Raw genomic sequence first — 18,325 nt, 5'->3', positions numbered from 1 at the left:
CTTTGTCCTCCTGTTTCCCCTCCCTCTCCCCTCCAGAGAGGAGTTAAACAGTTTGATGGCGTGTGGGACAAAGGAGTTTTTAAGTCTGTTAGTTCTTGTCTTGGGGAGAAGCAACCTGTCACTGAACAGACTCTTCTGGTTGTTTATGGCCGTGTGCAGAGGATGCCCAGCATTGTCCATAATGTCCATCAGTTTCTTTAATGTCCTTTTCTCTGCCACTGTCACCAGAGTGTCCAGCTTCATGCCGACCACAGAGCTAGCCCTCCTGATCAGTTTCTCCAGCCTGGATGAGTCCCTCTTTGCTGTGCTGCTCCCCCAGCACACCACAGCATAGAAAAGTACTCCAGCAACCACCGACTGGTAAAACATCCTCAGGAGCTTCCTGCAGATGTTAAAAGACCTCAGCCTCCTGAGGAAGTACAGTCGGCTTTGGGCTTTTTTATACAGGTGCTCTGTGTTGCATGACCAGTCCAGTTTATTGTCCATCCACAGCCCGAGGTACTTGTACTTGTTGACCACCTCCACCTCCTCCCCCTCTATCTGAACTGGCAGTGGACCTTCTCTGGACCTCCCGAAGTCCACAACCAGTTCCTTAGTCTTTGAGGTGTTGAGTTGCAGGTGGTTTGTGTGACTCCATGCGACAAAGTTCCTCACCAGACTTCTGTACTCCTCTTCCTGATCATCCCAGATACACCCCATGATGGCCGTGTCATCTGCAAACTTCTGAATATGGCATAATTCAGAGTTGTAGCAGAAGTCAGAGGTGTACAGGGTGAAGAGAAGAGGGGACAGCACAGTTCCCTGTGGTGCTCCTGTGCTGCTGACCACTGTGTCAGACGTGATGTCCTTCAGCCTGACGTACTGTGGTCTGTCTTTTAGCTGTTGTTTTGTCACTCATTACAGAGGCATGCACAAATGATGATTGACAATTAATTAGGCAACTATTATCAAGGATAAGTGTGACACTACTGTAATGGGGTATCTTTATGACAGGTGGTTTTAGCCCGCTGTATCAGGATGGGGCTGCAGAACTAACTGGTGACTGTCTGGGTCCAGTAGGTCAAAGGTTGGGGAGGCAGATCAATGATATGAAGGTTGTTGGTTTGGGGTCACATGCTGGCTTCTCTCCTCTCCCTTGCTTTAATATATAGCAACTGTAATTTTATTAGAGCAGATAATGGGTGGGATTTTCACAAGCAACAAGAAAGCGTGTGGACTCTCAGGAGGGGAGGGGTTTGGTTGCTTCAGAGCTTTGGGCGTTTCGAAATGTGGAAGTGGGTGACTTTACAGGCCTGCAGGAGGCTGCCCACCCAGTATGAAGTTAAAACAGGACTGGCAGCTTTTTCCCTGTGTCGCAACCGGCTGGGAGAAAAGCCACCGCCCACCTGTGTTTGCGTTTTATTTCGGTAAATGTCAGATGCAAAGTAAAAGAGCCGTTAATACATTCTTACGCCATTTCATCCGTTTTGGCTTCTGGTTTAAGTGACACCTTATGAATGAACATGAAAAAAATAAAAGGCTTTGCTGATTTGTGAGCAGGAGAAACTTGACGTGACCACAGCTTTAAAATAAGAGCCTCACGGCATGTTGTGGAGCGTAAATCAAACAGAATAATTAGGTGTTGTTTGCTTGTGGGTGAGTAAAAAGCCTCTCCTGACATCGACCATCATTACACAATCATATGTTTTCCACAGGAACGCAACAAGCTCCCATGGAAAACATATGATTAATGGAAGATAGGCTCCAATCTTTATAAGAATAGCAGCAACAGTATGCACAAATACTTGTTGCCACCTAATTTACTGTGTCAAAATGTCTAAATCCACTACTAAACTAACGCTGTGAAATAAAAAAAAATTCATCTTCCTTTGAGCTCCCATAGAGCAGTAGAAATCCAGTGCTCAATACTCAACTGTCAAGTACAACTACCCTGAAACTGCAATTAATTACAGCCCTGAAGTATAATAAATGCACATACTCAGTGTTTGTATCACTGTGAATAATAAGGCTGTTAAATTCCAGTAAAATATCACTCAGAGGGGCTTCAGCAGACTTTGCCCACTGGCTGTGGGTATGCATTTGCTGACATGGCTGTTGAAACTCATCGTTTAGCAGCTGGTGTCAGAGAGTGATCTAACCCATGTGGTATTTTCCCTGAACCACTTCTGTTTTTATGAGCGAATGCCATTGTGAGTTTGACGAAGGGGGATGCTTGAATCGGGGGGAAATGCATTTCACAGCTTTGATTCAATTCTGTCAGCGTTTAACAAAAAACATTCACTTCGTGTAGTGAAATAAACGCAGTACAATAGCAGAGAAAGAACATAACAATGAAATGGTCCCCTGTGAGAATGCACTTGGTGAAAGTGGGAAGGAAGAACATTTAACAGGAAGAAACCTCCAGCAGGGCCGTGTTCAGGGAGGGGGGCAGCCATCTGATTGGTGATTGAAGGGAAAGGGAAGAGGGGGGGGAGTAGCATAGAGAGACCATGAAGCACACACAGGAGAGAGTAGACAAACATTAATAACATGCAGCAGAGGCATAACTGTTATCAAAATGAAAGTTTAAAGCCAAATCTTAAACTACAGAAGGTGTAAGCTCGATTCAACCTGAGAGCCGGTAACACAGGAGAGCAGCCTGACAGCTGAAGACTCGCCTCTCTTTGTACTTTGTACTTTTCAGGAAGCAACTCTTAAACCGATTATTGTCTTAATTGCAGCATGACGATCCTTAATCTACTCCAGACTTTCATAACGCTCCCACTGAGATGTCGAAGGCGTTTTCAGTTCCTCTAACTCTGCTCTCTCTCTTTTTTGTAGGGAACTTTATTCTGTTTCTCAACCTTCGTCCTGTGAGAACCAGCATAAAGTCATGAGATCATCATTATTTCTGGAGCTGTGGTTCACAGTTTGATTACATGTCCGCACTCTGCATCATCACATCTGAGCCTAATTTAACCCCGTCTGCCCGCTTCTGTGAATTTTTTTTAGCTGACCTTAAAAAAAATAAAAATCTCATAAGTTTTGTAGACTATGATTTAAAAAAATAAAACGAATCCTCCATCCACACGCTGTCACCCACGCAGAGGCCGCTGTTATGTATCAGCAGTGGGTGTTGAACCACGCAGACTCGCTGCCTGCTGCTTTAATGCGTCTGTGGATGAATCTAGTGTACTTTAGTTTGATTCTATGAAACTAGAGGAGTCACTGTGACTGCACTGAGAAGAGCAGCACCCACAGAGATGGAGCTACAAGCCAAACTCCAAAGCCTCCTTTTGCCCCCTAGAGGCTAAACGGAAAAAAATTTACTTGCTGATATTTCCGTTGTTTGAGATGGAGCTAAATTATCCTGTTGGTCCTAATGACCCTGAACATGTAAACTTTGATAAGTTAAAAGTTTTTGCCTTGATTCGTTGTAGAGGCCAGGCTGGGTTAGCAGCCAAGGAAAACAGGTAATTGTCCTGGAGCCCAAAACTCTCTGAGCTCCCCCAGGGTCAATGTTTACTTTGCAGCAATTACCTTTTTTAAATCTATATTTTCAGCTTTGATTTGTGGTAAACTTGTGCGAAAACATGGACCTTTAAACTGCTGTACAGTATGCAAGTCTTTGATGGATCAAGCATCCTCCTACATTAACTGAAATTAATAGCAAATCCTGCAGGTGTAGCAGGTTTAATCCAACAAAGAGGGAGGAAAATGCAAGTGATTGAGTGAGGCTGCTGTGCATTTGTAGAGCTAATAAATGTAAAGCTGAAAGGAGACGGAAGGTGTTGAGCCAAAAAAGTGATATCTGATGTTTCTGTGTGTTTTTCATGTGTAAATCTTTGCTTATATTAGTAAATAGATTGTAGTGAACAGGGTTTAGATAATAGGATATATATAAAATAATGACCTGTTTTGCAAGTATCTTTATGGCTCTGCGTTATAGTAAGAGATAAGATACCTTTATTAGTCCCACGAGTGGGAAATTTCATGTTAAGGCTGCCGACCAATTGCCCGCAATGGCGGCGCCATCTTACCCTCCGACCATACATACATTACACAAAACATCACATGGGGAAGACGGGTCAGAGAGGTATAACAATGGAAAATGCACCACATGAGGAAGGATAAGGAGAAAAAAATAACTCCCCCCAGACTGAGCTCCAACAGGGAGATCAGTTTGAGAACAGAAAAAAAAACACCTCTGCACGAAGCACATGAAAAAACTCTTAATACACCAAAGAAACACATGACAAGCAACAGGGGTGGGTAAAGGGTGAGAGACAGCCAGTGTAGACAGTGCATCTGGGCCTGCAGCACATGCGCTGGTCTCCTTGATCCACCGTCAGCATCGGAAGGGAATAAGCGTCGAAGGCGTTTGGAGGGGGGGATGAGTGTATATCTGCATGTGTATATATGCGTCTGTGTGTGTGTGTGTGTGTCCAGAGTTCAGCTGAGACAGTGTCCTTCGCCCTGCCGAGCTAAGTAAACAGTCTTCCAGCCAACCCAGGTGGCCTTGCGTAGGACAGGAAGAACAGTCAAAGCACAGTAAATGAGACATTGAGTCTCAAAGGAACTACCTGTACAAAATAAGGTTCAATAAAAAAATAAATATTGTTCCTACATGATAATCAACCCAGTGATTTTTGGCCACTTAAACCATCTGTATTTACCTGCCTTCTTGGAAGATCTCTTTATAAAAAGACACTTTTAATATCGATAAGACTTTTTAGCTGAATAAATAAACATGACTGGTGCTATTGTGTTGTTTGAGGCTCAAAATGATTTGATATGATTGACACGTTTCACAGATTAGTGAAAAGTCATTTACAACAGTTTAAATACGGGAAAACACTTCAAGGGGAACCGGTGTATGCTTTTTACGCTGGGGCCCCCTAGAGGATCCCTCTGGCCCCTGCAGGAGGCAGAGGAACACCAATAAAGCGAAAAGGATGCTGCTCTTGAAAGCATCCGGAAGCAATCTCTTAAACGACTGCAGCTAAAGCCTGTTAATGGACGTCCTCTAATCCTCGGGTGCACTTTCCAGTCCGCAAGAGGAGCTGACTCACTCCCCTGTCACCTCCTACCTGGAGGAGGGCGCTCTTTATTCAGTTTCCATCCTCCGTGGAGAGGCTGTGGCGTGCTGGTCCAGGCTAGACGAAGAGCTGGGTACTTCTCCAAGTGCTCGTCATCCGTGCTCCGACAGGCCGGAGCAGCACTGTGAGCATCACCGCATCACATCCACTCGACATGGACTTCTCCATCCGCGCGGCCAACCTGGACGACTGCAAGGACATCGCGCGGATGATCATGGTGAGCGGACACGTGCACGTGCGCGCGTGCGGTCCAGCTGTGTGTATGACTCCGAGGACATTATTAAGTAGCCTGTAGTGGCTTACGTCAGCAGGGCTTTTCATAAACACGGTGTTGCTGTTATTATTAGATTAGTGAGATATTATCGGATGAACTGTGCTCGTCCTGCTCGTTAGTTTCAGGCTAATAAACTGCCTGTAAATGACATGTTTACTACCAGCTGAGCAACACTGATGTCTGGGATGTCCTAATAAATGATGGCAGCTGATGCTATTTTTGTTTATGTCCAGGAACTGGCAGAGTATGAGAAACTGGCAGAGCATGTGAAAGTGACCCAGAAAGGTAATGTATGTAGCGATGTCTCAAGTTTTTGCCTTGATTTTATCCGTAATGCTTAATAATGATTAAGAGTGTGTGGTTATTATAATGTAATTTATAAACTTGGACATAAATGTTTGGTCTTGCTTTATAGGCACATATATAATATCTTTAATCACAAATAAATTATTACATCGAGTAAAACCACGTTATTTGTTTTGGTATCATTTAGAAAGTCTGGGTAAATTAATTAAAGTTTTTAAAAGCAGCTTTATACACATACAGATTTGTGAGTGTGTTAATGGAGCTTTTATAACTACTTATGTCAGATTTTAATCCATGTTTAATTCAGGCAGTTGTCATTAGTTCAGTATTTTGTGTCACCACATCTGTTGTGAGGACCATCTATACTTTACAAAGGATTTATAAATGCCTGAAAAGGGGAACTTCAAGACTCAGTCTTTGGGAACTTTACAACACAAAAAGTCAAAAGAACTTTTTATTCAAAAATGGGGCGACTGTGGCTCAAGAAGCAGAGTAGGTCACCTACTAATCGTAAGGTTGCTGGTTCAATCCCCACCTGCTCCAGTCTGCATGCTAATCAGTTGCTCTCTGATGCAGTGTGAATGCTGCAGAAAGCACTTACATAGAAAAGCAGTGCTTGTATGAATGGGTGAATGAGGCAAGTTGTATAAAAGTGCTTTGAGTGTTCAGTTAGAGTAGAAGTAAGAACCAGTCCATTTACCAACATTGCTCATTTAATATTTGCAGAACATCAAAATGTAAGTTGGACCACAGTCTGAGATTGTAGAAGAGAGAAAGAGACTTACTGAGAAGCGAGAGCCACAGGGTATTTTAAACTAAACATATTGAAGCTTCTTTTCATTTAAAACCAACATCAATAAGGTTATCACAAAGCAATAGTGAATATATCACAGAGCATCACAAACAAGTGTAAACACCATAAACAAAGCATCCATCATATTAATGTGTCAGAGTCCCCGGGCCATGGGCTCAGGGCTTTGTGTTCCTCTAAAGGTTTTTGTGTCTGTATTTAGTCTGGCTCCTTTTGTATATTACTATGATTAGTAGTCTTCCTTGAGTATTTTATTATATCCTTTGTAGTTTGTTTATATTTTAGTTGTCTTCTGGGCTTTGCATTATTGGGTTATCATCATTTGTGGTCCCTGTCTGTTCTCTAGTCATGTCTCCATGTCTGTCTACACTATGTTTGTGCTCCGTCTCTGCGGTTGTCTAGTCTCCCTGTTAGTTGCCTCAAATGAGTCTTGTCTCCTTAGTCGGTCATGTCTCTGTGTTTGTTTGCTTTTCTGCGGCAAGTCATTATGCCTTGAGTCTGGGTTTCTGTCTCTGTGTTTATGTTTCCTGTCTCATTTTGTCAATCTCTCATCCTGTTCAGTTTCACTTCCTTTGGTTCTTTAGATGGATTCTGTTCAGCTGTGTTCCACAGGTGTCTCCACTCCATCACTCTGCCCTTTGTCACCTCGTCCCTCATTCCCTCTTGCTGTATGTCCCGTACGTTCAGTGTCTTCTGGGTAGTTTCCTAGTTAGTAAACTAGCATCCTAGTATCTGCTTAGTTTGAGTTCTTTTGTATTTTTGATCCCTGTGAATCCAGCAATAAACCTAAATTTTGAGTTCAGTGTCACTTCTGAGTCCTAATCTTGCCAGCTACACAGCAACATATGACATAATTTGAGAATGCAGGAAAATGTTTTCTGTCTTTTAGAATTACTTCTGTTCATTCCTCAGGTTCAACTTTCCTCTCGTTTGCAGTTAGTTGTTGTCAGTTAGCTATCTTTAGTCAGAGAAGTGCTCCTGAATTAAACACATAAGTTGTCAGCTGCCGAGCCTGTAGAGGTCTATGTGTCCCCCCTTGGCTATAGCCCACGAGATGAGCACTGACCACAACCAAACCAAGCCAGTCACACTGAACAATGTTACAGGCAGAAGAACATTCTCCTCAGCTTCAGCAGACTCTTTCACATCTGTCACATGTGCTCAGGGTGAACCTGCTCTCATCTGGGAAAAGCACAAGGTGCGAGTGGTGGACCTGCCAATACTGGTATTCTATGGCCAATGCCAAATAGAGGCCATTGAACCCTCAAGCCTTCCTTGTGAAGTCTGTTTGTGATTGTTTGGTGAGAAACATTCACATCGATTACCTGCTAAAGGTCATTGTGCTGCTCTGGCATCCTGTTCCACTTTGCACAAAGGAGCAGTTCCTGGTCCTACTGATGGGTTAAGGGCCTTCTATGGCCCTCTTTAGCTCTGCTAGAGTAACCGCCTGTCTCTTGGAGTCCATGCTCTTGAGACTGTGTTGGGAGACACAGCAAACCTTCTGGCAATGACATATATTGATGTGCCATCCTGGAGGAGTTGGGACTACTTGTGCCACCTTTGTAGGGACCAGGTATCGCCTCATGCTACATGTAGTGACACTGACCCTAGCCAAAGGAAAAACTAGTGAAAAAATAGTCAGAAAACATGAGGAGGGAAAAATATCAGTGGTCTCCAGCTGTCAAACCATTCCTGCTTTTTTGGTTAATTGATTGGTTAATCAAATCTCTCAACTCTCTCTGATTGGTTACAAACTTTGACTCTCATTTCTCGCTCTCTTCAAATAGAGGTTCAAATTGTGTTCTTGGCCTTATAAAAGTTAGTTGGACATATCAAGCAGTGTAAATGTTGGAAAAAATCAATGTTATTATTTATTTAAAAATAGTAAACAATCTTCTTCTGCAGCTGTAAAGTCAACAGTGTAACAAATAAGCCAATAAAAAAAGACATTTTGATTAATGCAGATTTCAGCTGCTTCAGGGGAACTCAGTTGTGGATGTGAAAACTACCAAAGGAAGTGCAATGAGAATAAATACACAGAGTATGTAATGTGGACTTTATCGTCCAGATGAAAAACTCTTCTAACCAAAAAATAAAGTTTCTGTATCAAGTATAGTTTGGTGTTCAGTTATATTTATCTAAGCCCAGTAGATTTTATCACACTATAATAAAGTATTTGTCTGTGAGCCATTTGTTTCTACCACCAGGTAACAGCTTTTCCCAGGAAGCTTCATTCTAAAATTAGGAACTATGGACCTTTGAGGAAAAACCATTGCACTGTATTTTCCAACAAAAGGTCAAGAACTGGTTTTAAAGCTCTCTCTTAGCTAAGATTACATTTTGATAAAAAGCCTCAAACTGTTAAATGCAAACTGAATTTCCCCTTGTGAAAACACCGTGTAACAGTATCTATAATTTCTTTTCAGACTTGGAGCAGGATGGCTTTTCCAAGAACCCGTTCTTTCACGGGATCATCGCTGAGGTGCCAGAACAGCACAAAACCAAAGAAGGTGATCATGTTACGCCCAGTTTTCTCACACACTGTTGCGATCTACTGTCTAGCAGCTGTAACCCGGTTACTGACACAAACTTAAAACTGATGGGTGACGACCCGCTAACAGTAACAGAACCTTACCAACGGAGAGAGCGAGCAGGAGAAACAAAAAGGAAAACGCAGGAGTGAACTGTTGAGGTATATCAAGTAAAGCCAAAAGGTCAAAAACCAAGCTAACTGTAGACTCAATAGCAAGACTTCAGCACTATAAGATACAAAAAGCTAAACAAGTTTAACATTTTATATATTTTTGTATAATTACTTGTGTCGCACTAACTGGAAAACGGTAGCTACACTTAACACAAACATTAATTGCCATATAGCGTTCATTTACATCATCCTGCATATTTATTACTCATGTTACCTAATGTAGCAGCACACAGCACATGTACCCTCCCTCCTTAAACACTTCTTACATAACAAAGTTGAAGTGCTTTTCCTAAGAATGCAGTAATTAGAACATTATACGCTCTGCTGCCCAGCTGTGCTTTTTCCTTCCATGACACGGGCCTTTTTCCACACAGTCACCGCTGTCCACTATCTGAAGGCTTCAACTATCAGAGGCTATACTGAGAAGTAGCTACTTATGTCTTGGGTCTCATTAAAGTTGTGCTCCGCTCTCATCAGTGCTGCTTTGAGCTGCTGAAAAAATTCAATAAATCCATGAACTGTCCAGAACCAATCAGCAGAGAAGTTAGCAGCCAAACAGTTTTGGACTCAGAATCATCAGATTCATCAAGTCACTAGAAACATGACTCCAGATGTTCTGCTGCCTCCAAGGAACCAAAAACAAAAAAGAGAAGTAATAGTGGTTAAAATGACCTAACCAGCCTCACCACTGGGAAATGTGAGGTTTCATTTATAAAGATTGTTGCACATTAACTGTGAGCAGCACCACGACTCATATCACTTTTTTCACTGATGTGAGGGAAATGATACATATTTATGTGTTTACAGTGTAATGTAAAGCATTATGCTGTTAATAATCACTGTGCTAAATGTTCAGAGTCATTCACTCAGTGGGAAGGAGCACCAAAACGAATACACAAATTTCATGAATACTGAATTTTGCTTCTTCTAAATAACGGTTATTTTTACATGCTCAAACTGTTTTCTTCTTTCAGGGCACACAAAGATCGGCTATGCACTTTACTTCTATTCCTACAGCTCCTGGTCAGGCAGAGCCATTTATATGGAGGACCTGTATGTGATGCCTGAGTTCAGAGGTACAGTACAGCCTCTGAGAAGATGTCTCATCATCACTGTGTCCTTATATTTGCAGGAAATCTCAAGTAATGCACATGATCTGTCTTTCAGGGAAAGGTGTCGGTAAAGCACTAATGAGCAAGGTGGCACAGGTGAGTGAAACGTGAATAATGGAGAAGGTAAACCTTGAGCATTTTCCTGTTTTCAGTATTTGCAGGAAAATATGCTGAACAGTGTCTCAGAGGCAGCATGCAGAAACAGCTTCCATGCTACATCTACAGCAGTCATTCCTGTCTTCCTTCTTGTTTTTGCTCTCCTGTAGCTGGCTCTGGCTGCTGGTTGCCACCAGCTCAACTTCACCGTCCTGGACTGGAACAAACCATCGATGGACTTTTACCTCAGCCAGGGCAGCTTCGATATCACTGCTTCCATGGGCTACCACTGCATGCGCTGCGAGGGGGAGGCGCTGGAGCACCTGGCTCAACCTTAACCCAACCCTCATGACCTTTCGTGACCTTTGCAGCCATGAGGTCAGGCCACACACTGCAGGGATGGAGCACCACTCAGTGGCCTCTTTCCAAAACTTGACAAGCTGATTTTTATTGACTGTTTGCTAATCCCTGCCTTCCTTAACATTCTAACTTTAAAGCCATTTAGCAATGTGTTGCATATTAACTGTAACATTTTTCACCATTTTTATGCAGCAAACGTCACCTACATGTTGGTAACTAGCCTTTACTTTACGGATCACTTAAAGTTGGTAGAAACACACCCCTACCACAGTATAATATTTAAGAGATATAACTTTTAAAATACCTGTCATTTTAATGGAGAGAGACAGAATACATATCACATAAGAGTTCTAAACGGAATTGCATATTTTCATTGACTGAAATAAGTATTTGATCCCCTACAACCCAGCCAGAATTCTGGCTCCCACAGATTGGCTGTGTGTGGCACACGGATTACAGTCAACCAATGAATTAATGATTCCACATTTCAGTGTCTCCACCACCATGGACAAGAACAAAGATCTGTCAAAGTCAATGTCAGGAACAAGATTGTAAGCTTGCACAGGAATGGGATGGGCTACAGGACCATCACAGATAGAAGACATAAAAGAACCATCAGTCAGCCTCAGCCTAGATCTCCATGCAAGGTCTTGCCTCATGAGCTGAGGATAATCATGAGACAGGTGGTAGACCAGTGCACTATTAAAGATCTGAAGGCAGTTGGGACCACAGTCACCAAAAACACCATTGCTAACACACTACTCTCTAATGGACTGAAATCTTACAACACTTGTAAAGTTCTTCTTTTCAAGAAGGCCTGACTTAAGTTTGTCAGCTGAATGATTCAGTGAAAGCTTGGGAGAAAGAAAATCAACTCAACCTGCCATGTTTGGAGGAAGAGAAATGCTGAGTATGACCCAAACACCACCATCCCCACAGTCAAGCACGGAGGTGGAAACATGCTACAGCTAAAGGTACAGGACCACTTCACTGTACCATGAAATCTTGGACAAGAACTTTGTTCTCTGAGTCAGAACACTGAAATGAGTCATGGATGGGTCTTCCAGCAAAAAACCCCAAAACCCACAAAGATAAAAGACCAGTGTTTCCCAACCTTTTGGAGCCACAGCACATATTTCACATTAGAAAAAGCACAGCAAACGCTACCAAACAAAAATGTCACGAAGAGCATATTGATCATTTTCCCATGCACACCAGGTATAGTGGAATTGGCTCATTTGTCCCCAGTATACCTCTTTCTTTTTTTTTGACCACTGCAAGGGCCGGAATCTTCTCCAGGACCCAGATCAAACTGACTACTTTTTCTTTTCAGATATTTATCTATTGCTATTGCGCGCTGCGTGGTCTCACAGCATGACTATCCGGTTGTTCAGTCTGACGTCACTAGCCGTGTCTGGGCCTAAACTCCGCTGCAGGTCCATATATCAAACGATCACTATGGCATTACTGAGAGTTGAAAAACTGTCTAAAGTCTTTCATCTTTAATAAAATGATCAGCGTTCTGCTCTACCAGGTGTAACAATTGAGTTTAACATCCAGGCATCGATTAAAACGGAATTTATGACATTTAACGGAGTTAGAAGTTAGCAGGGAGTTAGCTCGCTAGCTTCTATCTAAATACAATATAGCATGTCCTGACTGCGGGGTTTTGGAAACAAATTAAAACGTACAGCTTTCTTATCAATTCCAGCATAAATGAAGACAGAAAACTAAACAGCAGTGACGTTTGTAGGGTTACTGAAGTTTGGCTAGCTGCTATATAATGATGTGCTACGTGACCGCTAGCGACACAGCTATGTTAGCATAATATAAACAAGCTAACTTTTTTTCCACTCAATAAAAGTTAACGTGAGTGTTCTCGGTGGTCAGAAACAAATGTAATCGCATGGCAGGATGCTGTAAAAGGACCAAACTTCAGCCAGGAGAACAACTGAGATAATCCATCCACAATACGAGGTTAGCCATTCATATACTGCTGCATGGGCTGGGCTGTAGTTACATCCTAAGGTTTTAAAAACTGAGCTTAAATAAATGATTAGCGGTAATAAAAGCCGAGGGAGGTCAACAGTGATCACTGACTGTTTTAGGAGCTTTTTGAGATTAAATAGAAGAAAATACATAACATTAAACATGTTAACAACACAAAAGCCATATTAAACGCAGACTACTTTAGGCCCGGAAGTAGGATTCGTCGTGTCATCACTGAACAACCGGATTATGTAATTTCTTCTTCGTCTTCTTCTGTTTTACTGGCAGTTGGCAACCCATTTAATTAGAGCAGGTAGTTGTACTGCCCTCTAGTGGAAGACAATGTAATTGTTCTGCCTGTTACTCAGGCTGATCGCTTAGAGTACTAATCAGGTGGAACCAGATAATTTTCCACAGCACGCATACCTATGTGCCGCGGCACAGTGGTTGGGAAACACTGGCCTAGACAATCTTCAAGCAGCAGATGGATGTTTGGGTGATATTTTGTCTCTCTCCATTAAAATGAAACTACCATCAAAGAGACTATTAATTTCTTTGGAAGGGAGCAAACTTACAATTCAGCAGGGGATCAAATATTTAGTTCCCCCACCATATATGAATAACATAAAATTAATTGTCTGATTTACACCAATATTACACATACTTCAGATGATGTTTTGCACAGTTAGTGCCTATAGAATAATGACACAATGCCTGAATTTCACTATAAACTTGTGAAACGTGAGGCTCTCTGGTCTTCTCCGGTACCTGTTGACGAGCACTGGAACAACTCTGTCTCTGCACTGTGGAGAAACTGGACAATCACTATGCCGGGCAGGGATTTAGCCAATGGTCATTTACTTTTATGTTGAAAAGAATATGCAGTGTCAAGTGTTGGAATGGGGAAGAAATGCGTGCAATACATTTAAAAAGTACAATACAGAGACACTGAAGCTGTTTTGTGTTTGTGTGACGTGTTAAGAATTGTGTGATAAATGATGAAACATTTAGACAACAGGGTGTGATACATGTGTATGTAGTGACATTTTAGACAACTTGTGACCTAAGGTATAAGATATGATCTGAATTTTGTTGGGGTTTTTTTGCACAAAGATCCTCAAAAATCTTATGCATCGCAACACTAAGACATATGTTCAGTGTACGACTGTTTTAAAGGTTTTTTGTATCGTATCCCTTTAAATTTACTCTAACGACAGCAACCAAAGAGTCAGTCACCTCTGCCTCTCGTCTTCCAGATGAGGAGCGCTGCGAAGCTGTTGTGAAGCACAGCGTTGGTATTTGCACTGTTTTCTTCTTTTTTCTAGCTGTTTATGTGTATTGAGGTCTTGTGATGAGAGTGTACACTAAAGGAATCAGCTGGACTCAGACTAAAACCTCCATCTTTGCAGCCAGACGTGCGGGACTGGTTTCAAAGACCTGGACGAAGCCTCGAGTCAAACAAAAACAATCCATCTGGTCGTATTTGAAAACTAAGAGAAAATCTTGGACTGGGCTCAGTGCACGTCTTTGAACCTGTCTCGCTAAAATGAAAGCGGCGTAATTCTGGTCTGCACTTCTGTTTTATATTCAGTCTCAATTTTTTTTCTCTCAGAGAGGGCTTCTTTCCAGCACTTTAATGAAAACAGGCTGAGCTGGGGGTTATATTTGGTTTGTTTTCTTTCTTTCTAAACAAGTAGAAACCGCTGACTGTTCTTTGTTACTTTTTGCAATTTGCATTTACAAAGTAATTCACTCTGGAATGCATGGTATTTTATTTTATTTAGTTAGTTCGCTATCCATCTTTGGGACATCGAAATATTGCATGTCTAATGTGCAAAATCTGCAGCCTAGCTCAGTTTTGCAAAGTAAATCTTTGTGCTGCTACAAAGTGCATTTCCACAAAAATCCACACAGAGTCCAAGGGATCACGAGGGGATCATTATGTCTTATCTGCAGCTTCCCATCAGAATTTCAGACCAAGTGCTATAAATTATTCGGTCTCAAACTGTTTTCCCAACATGGATTTCCCAAAGCACTTCAAAATCAAAGTTCAGCCCGTGTTCCTGTCAGTCACGACTGCAGTAAATCTCAGAAGAGACGCTTTGTGCATAAAACAGAGAGCAGCAGCTCACCAGTTTAATATTTTTTAAAATGTTTCCTCAGTTTTTAGTGTGTTGAATGTGTGTGTGTGATTACAACACTGTGTAATAGCAGAGGAGGCAACCGTGACGCATTCTCATTTCCACGGCTGTGCGGCCGTGTTATCCAGTGTACCATAAGAGCTCATATCAGTGTTCCCGGTGAGGTCGGTGTCTTTAATGTCCTCATATTTCCAATGTCGTCTGTGAAATTACTGAAAATAAAAGTTGTGTGGAAACCTTGTGAATTAAGGCTTTTCGGGGCATTTTCGACTTCATCCGCTGAGTTTTTAAAAAAGAGCTTCATGAGGTGCATAAATTCCCTCGGCTCACAGAGGAGCAGTAAATTCCTCAGCTGAAGTCAAAACACTGAAAAGAAAATCACCAAAAATGGATCCATAAGTTTTTCATCTGATATTTGAAGCCATGAAATTGCCACAAAAGGTAGATGCTTGAATTTTGGGTCATTTGCTGTGTGTAAAAACAAACAATGAATAAAACACTCAACATGTACGAGAGTCAGTGGTTTCATGCTGTGACTGTCTTGAAAACCAGAAACTGTCCACCTGTTGGTTTGATTAGAGTAATAAAATCTGTCAGAATTCAAGGTGACGTGCATGTGTAGCTGCGCATTTCTTCTTTAGTCTGTTTGTCTTTCTTTTATTAACATCAGACGTATAGATTTAATATTACTACAAAGTAGATGAGCTGTGCTATCCAGAGCTAAAACTTTAATGCAGCTCAATTTAGCCAATAGGGGGCGTACTGACATCACCCATTTTTAAAAATCCCAGTTTGGTGTCATTTTTTCTCCAACTATGCTCAATACATACTATGCAAAAGTCTTGATTTAGTCCTGATTTCTTTGTGTTTTACTTCCGAGCAGCCAGGCTTTGCAGACATTCTTTGAAGTGCTCTTGAGGAATAGTTCTCCAGGCTTTTTGAAGCTCTTTCAATGTTCTTCTTTGGCTGCTTTTTCACTCATTTTCAGTCCAGTCCTTGTATTTGGTCATCATCAGAGAAATGTTTGGTTTGTTTGTTAAGCCACAAGACAAACATATAAATCAGTCAAGACTAAAAAAAGGCTCTTTAACTCAGGGACTGAAGGGACGAACCACTGCTGTGTCAACACCAAACAGACAACTTAGCAAAGAACCAATTTTAAATTGTACTTTTAGGCACAAAAACACATAATTTGTTCCCATTTCTTTAGCTGAATCTATGAAAAATATCAAGGATAACAAAGTTTGACAGACACAAAATAACATGCCGATTCCCAAAGAGCCATTAGCCAAAAACTTAGCACATCTCTGCACGGTGTGCAGTGTGGCCTTAAAAACAGCTCATGAAAAAGATACAGTTATGAGTTACATTTAGATTTTTATCCACCATGCAATACTGGAAAGCATCTGAGCATGACCCAAACATACTGCCAAAGCAATAAAACACACAGTGGGACACTATCAGCCATGGATTGGCCTCCCCAGAGCCAGACGTCAACATCATAGAAGCAGTGTGGGATCATCTTGACAGAGAACAGAGTTCAGACTGTGTTGAAGAATAAAGATGTTGTAACAAATGTTGACTTTCAAGATCGCTGCAAGCGACCAAACTCTGTCTTTGACTTTTTACACAGTTTTGAATACTTTAGCCTCCACATAAATATACAGACCTCTGCTATATTTAACAGGACATGCACAGATCAAAGTACAAGTACCTGCTGCTAATAAGCCATGAAAAGCTAAAACAGAAAAGTCCACTGGTAGTTATTCAATTTAACTGCCTCAAGGCGCTGCAGCTCACATTGTTCTATTCGCCATGTGAGGACGAGTCACATTTCTGTGGAGTTTTAACCATGAGTAGTGCTAAGCAGGGGTATTTCTCAGTCCCTGTTTGGTGACTCTCCCACGCATCCCATCCACAGTAGCTGTCATAAGGTGGGGTGGACTCTGGACAGTTCATCACATGACTCTGATACATACACTTGTGAAATGGAGACGTTCCATGTTTTTGAATCATATTCAACATTTCATCTTCTTCGATACAGTGCCTGCAAATAAACGTGATATACTAGGATGCAAACAAAAAAATATATATTTATCAATAGATGTAACATTTGCATAATCGTCCACAGCGCTTGGCATCTGCTTGCTGAAATGTTAGACCGTCCTTCCGTGCAGTACATTTAAGGGTTTTCTTCCATTCCTGCAAGTGGGCCTTTGCGGATTTGCTGCGTGCTCCTGATCAACATTCACTCTGAATCAATGACTGCAAACTCACCAAAGTTTGAAGCAAGAAACCCCAAATGAAAACATTTCCACCGCTATGCTTTACAGATGGTTCTTCTCCTGAAAAGCCACATTGGGTCCAAACAAGTCTACTGCTCCTGTGGCCAAACAGCTCTGTCTTTCATTGGGCTGCCCAGAGCATGTTATTCCAAAAGTCTCTGTGTTCACCTATATGTTCACTGGAAAACTGTAGATTTATTCTAATCTTTTTGGGCAGGAAGTTATTTTAACCCTAACCCTTCATTTTCACACAAATGTGCACAAGGATGCTCATTCTCACATACGTGTGCGTGCGTTAGACGTTCAGATCGGCAGGTGAGGTGCCAGCAGTGCTGTCCAACAAAGGCTGGAAAGAAGAAGAAGAAGACAGTATGTGAGCAATGAAAGGTTTGTTCTTCTTTAAGAAAAGCATCAGCGTGACTCCTCGGGCTACTTTTAAATTCAAGTTTGATTTTAATTTACTGTTTGATATGGTGCCTGCTGTGTGGGGCCTCGTAAAAAGGCACTAGAGCTCTGAAAAGCGCCTCATACCCCTGCTATTTTAATGAACAGCGTCATTTTGTAAATGTGGCTTCAGCAGCGTGCTTGTTTAAAATGATTCAACGCGCTCTCCAGAAAATATTTTAGGAGTTGCAGAGATCTAGTGGTCAGGACACAGTGTCACCACGTGAAATTCTCTGAAGATAAGAACCTCTGTGCTTTGTATAGAAGGAGCTGGTACTCCTGTTTGAACCCACTGTCCTTTTGTTCCCTGGAACGGTTTATCTTTTTTTCTTTTCTTTTTATAAATTCAATTATGAATGAAAACTTTGCTCTCTGGCTCACCTGTTGATGGCACAGTGGAAACCAAACGTGCAGCGTGCAGATCGTGAGTCTATACAGCCACCGTGTGGTTGCACACGGCACTGTCGCGGACATGAATGGCACATATTTGGAGTTGATGAGAGTGATTTGACAAGCAGCGGAAGCCTCGCGTAAAGCTTTCCGTGCGCTCCCCTCGTCGATTTTCACGGCGGCTGCCAGCTGGTATCAAAAATTCAGGGCGCAGGCAAAGTTCGCCTCCAGCAGAGAGTGTGTGGCTGCGTGTGTGTGCGTCTCTCTCAGCGCGTGTGTGTACATTCATGTGTGCTCGGTCTGTCTGTCTAATAGACTGACCCCCCAGCACGCCG

General features: G+C 42.0%; 1 protein-coding gene across 1 annotated transcript; it reads left to right on the top strand.

Annotated features, from left to right (window-relative positions):
• The first annotated feature begins 5,217 nt into the window (after positions 1-5,217).
• Positions 5,218-10,719, top strand: LOC146636501 (thialysine N-epsilon-acetyltransferase-like). Its single transcript, XM_085350859.1, has 6 exons — positions 5,218-5,295; positions 5,586-5,637; positions 8,896-8,979; positions 10,148-10,249; positions 10,341-10,381; positions 10,552-10,719. The coding sequence occupies exons 1-6, from the start codon at positions 5,233-5,235 to the stop codon at positions 10,717-10,719; spliced, it is 510 nt and encodes a 169-aa protein (XP_085206985.1). The 5' UTR covers positions 5,218-5,232.
• The last annotated feature ends 7,606 nt before the right edge of the window (positions 10,720-18,325 follow it).

The sequence above is a fragment of the Diplotaxodon limnothrissa genome, linkage group LG3, assembly GCF_057381915.1.
Source record: "Diplotaxodon limnothrissa isolate DT_005_m linkage group LG3, D_limnothrissa_male_GT1.1, whole genome shotgun sequence".
NCBI lineage: Eukaryota > Metazoa > Chordata > Actinopteri > Cichliformes > Cichlidae > Diplotaxodon > Diplotaxodon limnothrissa.
The sequence above is the reverse complement of the archived record's forward strand: the minus strand, read 5'-3'. Positions and strand labels throughout refer to the sequence as shown.